We start from the raw sequence: 13,139 nt of genomic DNA, 5'->3' as shown, positions 1-13,139 counted from the left end.
TCTTTATCAAATACTAGAGAGATAACTTGGATGGTACCAAAGACCAATATCCAAGTGTCAATCAATTTAAATCAACAACCAAAAGGTCGGATATTCTAATTAATTGAACAACGCACAACCTGTGATATTTCCATTATATAAACAAATATAATGCGGAAAAGAAACAACATAGACACCAGAATTTTGTTAACGAGGAAACCGCAAATGCAGAAAAACCCCGGGACCTAGTCCAGATTGAACACACATTGTATTAAGCCGCTACAGACACTAGCCTACTCCAAACTAACTTCGGTCTGGACTGTAGTTGAACCCTAATCAATCTCACACTGATCCAAGGTACAATTATGCTCCTACGCCTCTGATCCCAGCAAGATGCTACGTACTTGATTCCCTTAGCTGATCTCACCCACAACTAAGAGTTGCTACGACCCAAAGTCGAAGACTTTAATAAACAAATCCATATCAAACAGAAAAATCTACGGTAATATATAAATCCGTCTCCCACGAATATACCTACGAGTTTTGTTCCATATTTTGATAAATCAAGGTGAATAGGAACCAATTGATAAACCGGACTTATATTCCCGAAGAACAGCCTAGTATTATCAATCACCTCACAATAATCCTAATCGACGCAGCGAAAAAAGATATTGTGGAATTACAAACGATGAGACGAAGTGTTTGTGATTACTTTTCTATTTTGCCTATCGGAGATATAAATCTCAAGCCAATTATTACAATTATACTCGTACGATAGAAGATGCAAGATCAGATCACACAACTACAAGAAAATTAGTATCGGTCTGGCTCACAATCCCAATGAAGTCTTTAAGTTGTTAACCTGGTTTAGAAGAAGAAACCAAAGGTTAAAGGAGAATTGTACTCTATCTTATGCAACTAGTATCACACGTAAGGTGTGGGGATTAGGTTTCCCAGTTGCTAGAGTTTTCCCTTATATAGTCTTTCAAATATGGGTTTGCAATCAATGTTAGCTTGGTAACAAAGCATTCAATATTCACCGTTAGATGAAAACCTGATTAGATTCAACCTAATATTTCTCAACCGTTGGATCGAAACCTTAGCTTGTTACACCCAAATGAAATGTCCAATTTTGAGTTTATCTAACCGTTCCCAAACATTAACATTTGTTGGTTCAACAATAGTTAACCAAATGGTTAGCCATATGATCACTTTCATATCAACCATATTCTTCTTCACCATAACTAGTCCAAATGACTCAAATGAACTAGTTAGAGAGTTGTTCAATTGCTTAGATCTTATGTAACTACACAAGACACAATCGAAGCAAAAAACGGTTTGATTCACTAGAATCGGTTCATGAACTTTATAGCCACGGTTTGCAAAAGCATTCCTTAGTTTATATAAACATGAGTTCAAGAACAACCGATTTTAGATATAACCTACTCAAGTTCGCGAACTGGGTTCGCGGACTTAAGCTCATGGAAGGAGTTCACAAACTCCAGCAGAAATTCTCGGGTCGAGAACTTCCGCCAGTTCACGGACTTGGCTCACGCCACATTCCGTTTCTCTTGATCAACAAAGTTCGCAAACTTTTGTTCAAGGAATAAGGACTTATGCATATATGTGTTTCCACAACAATGCTTATATCCTACCAATGGTTATGTAATCTAAACTCTCATTTCAATCATTGAAACATTCTCAGAGGACGTTATATAGTCGTTATTCACATACCATTTTTCATCAGAGCAATTTCCAAAAGTGATTGAAACATAACATGACATTCGTCACTAGGTAAATATGAATTTGGCTCAAACGAAAGCTTACCAACTTATATTTCGAGAAATAGATAGGCGAGTTAAACTCAGCTCGAAATAGCAAATGTGTATAATGAAAGTCTATATATCAAAACGACTTTTGTCTCAAGAATAGGAGATAGAGTAAATAGAGTTTTGAGCGACAGATAAGTTCAAGTCTCCACATACCTTTTAGTCGATGAAGTTCCACCAGTTCCTTGAGTAGTCCTTCGTCTTGTATGATGATTGCCATGGAGTCTTGAGCTCAACTACAATTTCTATCCTAGTCCGAGACCTTTAGCTATAATAGGCTAGAAATCAAGACTTATAGTTTTGATCACTAACATTGACAAACATGCTTGAGATAGCAACGCATGCGAGTTCGACCGAGCAATGCTCTAACAATCTCCCCATTTATCAATTTTAGTGACAAAACTATTAATACATATGGAATACAAAAAATAAATAAATTAACTTTTGTAGCTCCTATTCCACATGCCTAATCTTCAACATTACTCGAAATCTTCGTCACTTCCAAGTACTCCAATGATCCCAAAGGTTGTAAGTTTAGCATCAACGTTGTTGAAATCCGTAGCTATAACAACAAGAAAACAATAGTTCTCAATCATTGTTATACAGTTTAGTGGTATCATTACACAACGTCAAAGTCCAATTTGTATCACAACTTCAACAACAATACTATGGTGAGATGTATCACCCCCCCTTAGTCAATACTCCATCTCTCATGGAAACCACTCCCCCTTACATAATGATCTGAAAACCATATGTATTTGTAGTGTGAACTACATATTAATTCTCCCCCTTTTTTTCAATAAAAATTTGCAAAGGTACAAGAACGGTATCCTAATGAAATTTCCGAAAGAGACATTTCTTGACCAAAAGAAAGCAAAAGTATATCATCTTATTTAGATGCAATCATAAAGCCGAAGCTAAATGCATTCATCAAGGAGTTTAAAGATACAAGATAACCCCTATAATATTCCACAGCCGCACTCCCCACAAAGATTTGGCAATTAAGCGCAAGTTCAAAAGAACTCTCCCCCATAAAATGTCATTCCCGAAAGAACAACAAGAGCGACCTTAATTTGAATCCAAAATATTCAATTAAACTAATCACAAGAGAACCCATGATTAATTTAATCGACAAATGCTCAACATAAGTGAACTTATGGAGACTCAAATTATACAATTAGATTAATCACAAGAGAACCCATAATTAATCTAATCGAAATACACAACCAAACTAATCAAAAAAGTAATCAATATAATTTGCCGTGCTCGACATAAGAAAACTTACGGAGCAACAACTAAATAACCAAACAAGATGATTAATTTAGTTGAAAATGTTCGACATAAAGTACCTCACGGAAAAACAACATAGCTAATCATAAGAATAATCAACTTGGTCATTCAATGCTCAACATAAGATACTTTACGGAGCCTCACAGTAATACATAAAATATGGATCAGGGAAGATCAATAATGCGGAATACACAAGCATTCATTCTATTTTTCCATCACCATTTGCACAATGACATAGAATAGACATAATCCTTGAAAACAAAATATTTTAACCTATCTCCCATAATAATTGACAATATAGGCTTAACTTTTGTATTTTCAAAAGTCCATTCATTCTTTTATCAATACATGCATATCGACATCCGAAAGACTTTACTTTTGACAAGGTATGGGACAATCATAGTTCACGGACGCAAACACACATGTCCCAAAAACAATTGCAATATATAAAACCATAAAGATTAATACTGCAAAAATCATATTCCAAACAAATTTAGATTTTAAACCAATAAATCTAAAAACATGAAGATGAAAACGTTGGACATAGCTATGTGTAATCACAATAATGGCTATACCAAACTCTAGTTATTCTTCTAAACAAAAAGAAAATATAATTCTTATCCGAAGACTTACTAGTCGTTGTAGATCTTTCTCAGAGCCTCTACTGAGAATTCCTTCTCATTATTGAAAAAACCCATTGATTATGGGATCGTTCAATTCCTCCAAATCTTCAAAAATATCAATTAACTAACTCAGTTCTCTTTTTAGTTCACGCAAGGTGTTCTTGGAAAGAGACATCATTTGTTCATAGTGAGCTATCTTTTCTAAAGACGAAACAATTTGAGATTTTAAAATGTTTCTTTTGTTGATGAAATCTTTCACCAAATCTCTGAAGTTATTATCAAGCTGATAAAAAGACAAGAGGCAGTTAGAGGAAGAACCTTCTCCACACTTTGTAGTCTTCACTTTCTTTACCCTTGAGGAAGAGATTCCTTTACACAGATACACATTAATTGTTTCGACTGCATCTCTGCTTGTGGTTCCTCTAGTTACATGAGCCATGAAACTGTATCTTTTTAGGGGAAAAAAGGAAGTCTACAAAAGTATTAAATAGACTTGTGAAATGTCTAAACCCTGGAAGAATAAGTCTTCCATAGTTTAAAGATTCGATATCTATATTATTAGGAGAATTTTTCTTTAACAAAAATAAATACACTACTTGAGCCACAAAGACGCAGAACCCCATTTTCTCAAGTTAAAGATGAGGATGAGAACGTCTCTAGCATTAGATAGAGACGTTGTGAGCCAAACGCTCTCCTTGTTTATCACATAGTGATTTACCAAGGTTTGTCGTGTAAACAGAATTCCTACCTCTTTTGATTCTGAAAACACTAGTTTTATGGGAGCCACGATGATTATCCAGACTCATCTTTTGCATGTTCTTCTGCAGTTTAGACAGATTCTTATTGCTCCTACTGAATCTCCAGCACATACTTTGAAGATGATTTGCGTGTCCACAAAACGAACAGATCAAGGATCTTTTGTCTTGTTGAGGTGCCTTCTGTTTAACACAACAGTCAACCTTTATTTTCCCTGATCAATAGAAGCAACGGGGTTAACAATGTCTGCACTCTTTCTTTTAAATCCTAAACCATTAGTGTTTCCAAAGGACTTCTGACCAAATAATATTGCTGAGATCTTGTCAGAGCTTCCAGACAATCTTTGTAGATCATCTTTAAGAGTATTAATCTCTTTATCCTTTAGAACAATGGTTCTGGTGAAATAATCATTAAGACCGTCTATCTCAAGATTTTTCACCTGGATTAGTGATTCTAGTTTCTTCAATAAAGCTTTTAATTGAAGATTTTCTTGAAGAACCTCTTTATTAAAGAATTCAAAAATCTTTGTGTCAGACTCAAACTCTGAATCAGAACTTGAGTATGTGGATGTTTCTGATGTAAGAGCTGAGGGTTTATGACATCCATCAAATCGTATTCAAACGGTTGACACTAAGAGATCTTTCTTTTACAGAATCATTAGTAGTGGAGGCTGACAAAAGATGTTTGTCACGTCTAATGCTTCTTTTTACAAATTCTTTGATCTTTTCTGTTATCAATGGTTTTTCAAACCAGATACCATCTGAACAACATTCATCAGCCCAAGACAAGGTAGAGGATTCACTTGTGTCGTAAACAGCATTGAATGCAACAGTTTGAACAGAATATTGATCAGGAATTCTTACCTTTCCAAAAGAAATATTTTTGGAAAGAGTGTTGAGGTTATTTCCTCCATCGATGGTATACTTCTTAGAAACGTATTTGTTGACTTCAAAAGTAGTTTCTAAGATATCCCAGGCATCTTTAGACTTAGTGCAAGCAGACACATAGTGCTGAAGGTCTAAGTTAATGGCCTGTCTGATAACATTTAAGCCTTCAGAATTTTGCTTTGCAGCAAGGATTTCTTCTGGACTATAACAACCAACATCCTTAGGTATAGATACATCGCCTTCTGTATTAACTGGAGGATCATAGCCATTAATAACATGTACCCACACTCGAAAATCATGAGCTTGAAGAAAAGCGCGCATAACAACTTTCCACCATGGGTAGTTTGAACAACCTAAGACTGGTGGTACGTTAATTGAGATAGCACCTCTGTCCATAGAGTCAGATCGCTAAAAACACAGACTTGTAAGGTCTTGAACTTGTTTGCCTCCTCTGATACCAATTGAAAAAGTGGGGGTACAACAACCACAACCAAAATTTCTCCTAGCAATTTGTATGGACAAACTCCAATATACTTTCTAGAGAATCAAATAGACAGTCAGACTCAATCTAGATAAAAAGTATATCAAAGAGTTTATATCTTAATCTCTCGATTTGACATATACTCAAGCAAATAGAAATCTGCGAGTCTTTATCAAATACTAGAGATAACTTGGATGGTACCAAAGACCAATATCCAAGTGTCAATCAATTTAAATCAACAACCAAAAGGTCGGATATTCTAATTGATTGAACAACGCACAACCTGTGATATTTCCATTATATAAACAAATATAATGCGGAAAAGAAATAACACAGACACCAGAATTTTGTTAACGAGGAAACCGCAAATGCAGAAAAACCCCGGGACCTAGTCCAGATAGAACACACATTGTATTAAGCCGCTACAGACACTAGCCGACTCCAAATTAACTTCGGTCTGGACTGTAGTTGAACCCCAATCAATATCACACTGATCCAAGGTACAATTATGCTCCTACGCCTCTGATCCCAGCAAGATGCTACGTACTTGATTCCCTTAGTTGATCTCACCCACAACTAAGAGTTGCTACGACCCAAAGTCGAAGACTTTAATAAAGAAATCCATATCAAACAGAAAAATCTACGATAATAGCTAAATCCGTCTCCACGAATATACCTACGAGTTTTGTTCCATCTTTTGATAAATCAAGGTGAACAGGAACCAATTGATAAACCGAACTTATATTCCCGAAGAACAACCTAGTATTATCAATCACCTCACAATAATCCTAATCGACGCAGCGAAAAAAGATATTGTGGAATCACAAATGATGAGACGAAGTGTTTGTGATTACTTTTCTATTTTGCCTATCGGAGATATAAATCTCAAGCCAATTATTACAATTGTACTCGTACAATAGAAGATGCAAGATCAAATCACACAACTACAAGAAAAGTAGTATCGGTCTAGCTTCACAATCCCAATGAAGTCTTTAAATCGTTAACCTGGTTTAGAAGAAGAAACCAAAGGTTAAAGGAGAATTGACTCTAGCCCATGCAACTAGTATCAAACGTAAGGTGTGGGGATTAGGTTTCTCAGTTGCTAGAGTTATCCCTTATATAGTCTTTCAAATCAGGGTTTGTAATCAATGTTAGCTTGGTAATAAAGCATTCAATATTCACCGTTAGATGAAAACCTGATTAGATTCAAGCTAATATTTCTCAACCGTTGGACCGAAACCTTAGCTTGTTACACACAAATGAAATGTCCAATTTTGGGTTTATGTAACCGTTCCCAAACATTAATATTTGTTGGTCCAACAATAATTAACCAAATAGTTAGCCATATGATCACTTTCATATCAACCATATTCTTCTTCATCATAACTAGTCCAAATGACTCAAATGAACTAGTTAGAGAGTTGTTCAATTGCTTATATCTTATGTAACTACACAAGACATAATCGAAGCAAAAACGGTTTGATTCACTCGAATCGGTTCATGAACTTTATAGCCACGGTTTGCAAAAGAATCCCTCAGTTTATATAAACATGAGTTCAAGAACAACCGATTTTGGATATAACCTACTCAAGTTCGCGGACTGGGTTCGCGGACTTAAGCTCACGGAAGGAGTTCACAAACTCGAACAGAAATTCTCGGGAGAACTTCCGCCAATTTGCGGACTAAGTTCGCGGACTTGGCTCACGCCACATTCCGTTTCTCTTGATCAACAAAGTTCGCAAACTTTGGTTCAAGGAATAAGGACTTATGCATATATGTGTTTCCACAACAATTCTTATATCCTTCCAATGGTTATGTAACTTAAACTCTCATTTCAATCATTAAAACATTCTCAGAGGACGTTATATAGTCGTTATTCACAAACCATTTTTCGTCAGAGCAATTTCCAAAAGTGATTGAAACATAACATGACATTCGTCACTAGGTAAAGATGAATTTGGCTAAAGCAAAAGCTTACCAACTCATATTTCGAGAAATAGATAGGCCAGTTAAACTCGACTCGAAATAGCAAATGTGTATAATGAAAGTCTATATATCAAAACGACTTTTATCTCAAGAATAGGAGATAGAGTAAATAGACTTTTGAGTGACAGATAAGTTCAAGTCTCCACATACCTTTTAGCGATGAAGTTCCACCAGTTCCTTGAGTAGTCCTTCGTCTTGTATGATGATTGTCATGGAGTCTTGAGCTCAACTACACTTTATATCCTAGTCCGAGACCTTTAGCTATAATAGGTTAGAAATCAAGACTTATAGTTTTGATCATTAACATTGAAAAACATGCTTAAGATAACAACGCATGCGAGTTCGACCGAGCAATGCTCTAACATATTATGCCACGCTCCAACACCTAAGGCGCATGCATCATCTCCATCTACTCATCAACAGATTGATCCGACGACAGAGGATCAAGGAGCATCAGATGAAGAAACCGCCGCGGAACACCATAGAAGACCTTAGATCCTACTTTACTCTATCCCGAGAAGGATCCAAGATCAAGGGTGTGGATGGATCTCACAAACAAGGATGAAACAGTAGCAGCAGACAGCTATATGACACATGCGGACTGCCCAACCACCCGCAATAAATGCCACGAACATAGGATACGTGTCAATTATCCTATGGAGGATAAAGAGGCGACCCATCGTTACACTATGTTACCGTTAAAGGCATCAGGAAACTACGAAGGTATCATTGGGATCGGCACATAAATCAAGACGATAAGAAACAACTGTCCCTAGAAGCGGGTCCTACACAAGGAGCCTATAGATACCCAAATCCACTGAGAGAGAAAAGGTCGACCAATTTTAGGAGAAAAAACCATAGTTCAGGAGAGAGTAAGTATGAGTTTCGTCTACAACACTTCTAGCATCATTCCCTACACAGAGTCATTCGACTATCCATTGTAACCTCATATAATACATAGTGAAAAACCAACCCCCGTGGACGTAGGCCTTAGTGCTGAACCACGTAAATCATCGTCTTATTTACATTGCGCATTTATAATCTTCTAGTCTATTCATTATGCAACGTTTAACTCATGATAGACTCTTCTATGATGCTGGACGAGGATGAGTCCGAAGGCTCAGAGTCCCCCATACAATTATTATATGTTGTTTTATACGTATTTCAACCATTCCATTGACTTTACTTGTATTGTGAATATCGTTTGTGTACACGAAGATACCATCGTTATTTCTGTGTTCACAATCTGGCGCTAGAAATAGGGACTGTCGTCCAGGTAAAAGATTTATCTTTCCCTATGACTTTGCTCTTTGGTTACTCAGTGCTATTCCTCAAATAATAGTGTTTTGGGTAACGAATCGATGAAAATTTTTCAGATCTGTGTTTTCTCTTGCAAAATCTTTTTAGATCTGTGCTTTTTCTTGTAAAAACTTTTCAGATCTGCGTTTTCTCTTGCAAAAACTTTTTAGATCTGTGCTTTTTCTTGCAAAAACTTTTCAGATCTGCGTTTTCTCTTGCGAAAACCTTTCAGATATGTATTTCTCCTTCTTTTTGGATCTGTGTTCTTCTTTTTGAAGATCCTCATATCTCTAAAAAACTTGATGATTTCGTTCAAAACTTCGGAAACCAGTATTTTCCTTTTTAACGGTACTCGGATCAGCATTTTTTCTCATATCTCATGGATACGATTATGACTAACAAAACTCCCTGGATTTGTTCTTCCTGCCAAACTTTTTACTTTTGCAGATCATGGGTAAATCGAAAGACGTTGGAAAAGCTAAGGCATCATCGAAGGAAACACCAAGGACCACACCTGTTGTAACAGGCAGTAAGCAAAAGGGTGAAAAAATGAAAGCGGCAAACCAAAGGCAAGATCCAGTGGAAATCACATCACCAATGGATGCCAATGCAACAGCAACGGCGACACTGAAAGCTGTAGCAGCCAAAGATGATGCAGCGAAGGTAGCAGCAACCGCCCGTGCCCATAAGAAGCGAGAAAGATTTGCGGAATCAACGATGCAGCAACCATCCTACGGGATGCCACCAACGAATGACCAAAACCAAGCTCTTCCAACCACTCAGCCTTTACTGACGATGAACCAACCAACACCCCTACATGTAGAACAGCAAGTTGTGACCACCAACCCGTTAATCCCTCTAATTCAAACAGTATATGAACATCATACTGTAGCCACTGGAGGGAAAGCACGGATCGGAACTCCAAACCAAGGATCGAATCATTCCCCCCAATTAATGGAAGAACTCGAGGAATTGAAGAAGAACCAGAGGGTATATGCAGATGTAGTGGCGTTACTAGCCCGAGAGAATCAAGAACTCAAGGATAAGATCGCCCAAAGCATGGGAGCGGATCAGCAGCATGATGAAGCAAATTCCAAAGCACCAGAGCCAAATTGTGACCGAAGAATGATCATTACGAACGCTAACAATCCACAACCTTTGAATCACCAAGCTGCAGGAGGAAACATGTCAGACGATCCCGATTATAGGCCCGAGGACTTAGACTGTTTTGATAGTGATACCCGAAGATCAAGATGATCGGCCTTAAGAGACGAGCATTTCCTCGCAATGGAGAATCTTCGTGCAAAAATGATGTCAGAAATCAAGCAATTGAAGACGAGGCAAGGAGGAGGAAGATTAGAAGAGGTGATGAGATAAGCTGCCACTACACCGCTGACTGCGCATCTGGCAAGTGCCCCCATCACCCAAAAGTGCCCCATACCAGCGTTCGAGTGTTACGATAGATCCAGCGACCCCGCAGCTCATCTTCGATGCTACAACCGAACCCTGGCCCGGTGGGACCAAGACGATGTAGTCCTCTGCAGATATTTCCCGTCAAGCTTGAAAGGATCTGCATTATCCTGGTTTGACAACCTACCACTTAACTCCATCGACTCCTACAGCCAGCTCACTGAGAAATTCTTGAGAATGTACAAGTACAACAAAACTGTCAACGCAGGAATGGACAAGCTCTTCTCGTTAGCGGTCTCCTACAAAAAAACGATCAGAGAGTATACCAATAGATGGCACAAGATCTGTCAAGCAATAGGAATTGTAGGCCCTGTGGTTAGCATCAATTGTTACAAGTGGGGACTGGATATGATGAGCCCGTTATTCGTTGAGATTCATGGAAGCATTCCCACGACCGAAGGGGATCTTTGAGTAATCATTCAAAAGCACGCCAGACTAGAAGAAATACAACGTGACAACCCCAGGGCACAAGTGCAAAAATCTCATCGTACGAACTCAGTAGAGCAAACCAGCGGATCGAAGAGGACCAACTCGGCCGAACACTTCAACGAAGACAAAAGAGGACGAAGAGATGATCATCGGCGCAATGATAAGAAGTTAGAAGATCATATCTACACAAAGCTTAACACCAGCTACATCCGCATCTTGAGGGAAATCAAAGACCGAAGCAATCTCGAGTGGCCATGGTCCAAGGGGAAGCAACCACCAAGATTTGAGAAATCAAGGGACTACTGCGAGTATCATTGCTTCAATGGCTACCAAACAGAGAAGTGCAAGAATCTCAAGATAATGATCCAGAAGCTGATTGATGCCGGAGATCTCAAACAGTATGTTCAAAAGGCAGAAACCAAAGATAGGGATTGAAGAAGCAAATAAGTCCAACTTCCTGAGAACAACCGAACTATCAACCCCATTTCATGTTCAGAACCCAACGGTCCCTCACTGACTGAACAAATAGGAAATAGGTTGAGAAAACAATTTGAAGACTATTGTGAGCTCTACAAGATCGATGGAGCCGAAGTAGATGAACACGGACAATGGATGAATGCGCTGATGATATTCGATGCTGAAGATATCGGAGAAGACATGGAAGATCACAAAGACCCCTTGGAACTCATGCTACCAATATCAGGATGCAACATAAGAAAGGTTCTGATCGATGAAGGAAGCTCAATCAACATTCTATTCTACGATATGTTTAAACGAATGGAATTGAATGATGAGCAGCTGATGACTTCTTACTACACCATCTATGGGTTCAATGGCGCCCCAACGAAACCGTTAGGAGACATCGTCTTAGAAGTCAAGGCAGGGCTGATGAAGGCCAGTACCCGATTCAGCGTGGTGAACGCACCATCCCCTTATAACGCCATCATTGGACGAAGATGGGTGCACAAACTCAAAGGGGTAGCAGCAACATACCACCAATACCTTCGGTTCCCAACACCCGAAGGGGTAATGGAAATCAAGGGCGACCAACTCACCGCACGGGAATGTCAGGATCTACAAATCAACTCAATAGTGAATAAGAAGAGCAGCGTAAAGCCCGAAGGGGGAAAAAGAAAGCTGCAGCTAAAGACAAGGCGATCGATCTGTATCTCGAATAGATCTCAGGGAAAAGCCTAACGAAGGGTAGCACCATTCTAACTACCGAAGCTGGTATCTCAGGGGCAAAGGGGGTTGGAGAACCTACCAAATAGCAATTAAAGAACGTTCCTATTTTAGGGGAACCAAAGCCTACGTTCACATCAGTTGAACCCACCAAAGAAATAAACATATGAGCGGAAGAGGATCCAAAGATCATCAAGATAGGGACTCTGATGGATGAAGATCTATAAAGAGCACTGATAGAACTACTCAAAGAGTATGCGGACATCTTCACGTGGAAGCTAGGTGATATTCCCGGGATCGATCCCAAGATCATACAACACGAGCTTCGTATAAAGCAAGGCACAAGCCCTGTTAGGCATATATAGCCGATGGTTGGCTGGCATGGTTGTAATCTTCTTGCGGCGTCGAGAAGATTACAACTTTTCATGTCACACCTCTTTTGACTCCTCTTTGTCGAGAAAACAAGAAATTGAAAAGGATTTACGGAGGTCTTTATGGTTGGAATCGCTCTTGCGAATCGATCCTCAAAGATTCCGAGGAAAACCTGAGTAGAAAGTCGCTTGAATGTGATAATGTTTATCAAAAATACTTCTTGTTGGAAGAGAAACTTCCAGAAACTGAAGAAAGGATTAACTCCCAGCAAGCAAGTTTTGATGACAGAGAAAGCACTTATCTCGCTCGAGAAAAACGCCTTGAGGCTGATTTAACTGCTGCTCTTGATAAATCAAGATGTTGGAAGATGACTTGAAAAAGTTCAATACTAGTTCAAGCAAATTAACCACTATGCTAGGAGCAAGTAAAAATCATCGTGATACACGAGGATTGGGATATAAGGGAATAGATGCTCCAAGTATTAGCAAAGAGGTAAAAAATTTCAAGGCTAGTGATTCTTCTCAACAAAAGGTTTCCACTGATGGCAAAAGTTAAA

The 13,139-nt window shown here is 38.6% G+C and overlaps 1 protein-coding gene across 1 annotated transcript; it reads left to right on the top strand.

The window, feature by feature from the left end:
• The first annotated feature begins 11,641 nt into the window (after nucleotides 1-11,641).
• LOC113279470 lies at nucleotides 11,642-12,226 on the top strand. The gene has a single exon (XM_026528165.1). The coding sequence runs from the start codon at nucleotides 11,642-11,644 to the stop codon at nucleotides 12,224-12,226; it is 585 nt and encodes a 194-aa protein (XP_026383950.1).
• Nucleotides 12,227-13,139: the final 913 nt, after the last annotated feature.

Source organism: Papaver somniferum, chromosome 5 (genome assembly GCF_003573695.1).
Source record: "Papaver somniferum cultivar HN1 chromosome 5, ASM357369v1, whole genome shotgun sequence".
Lineage (NCBI taxonomy): Eukaryota > Viridiplantae > Streptophyta > Magnoliopsida > Ranunculales > Papaveraceae > Papaver > Papaver somniferum.
This window is presented reverse-complemented; position numbering and strand designations above follow the sequence as displayed.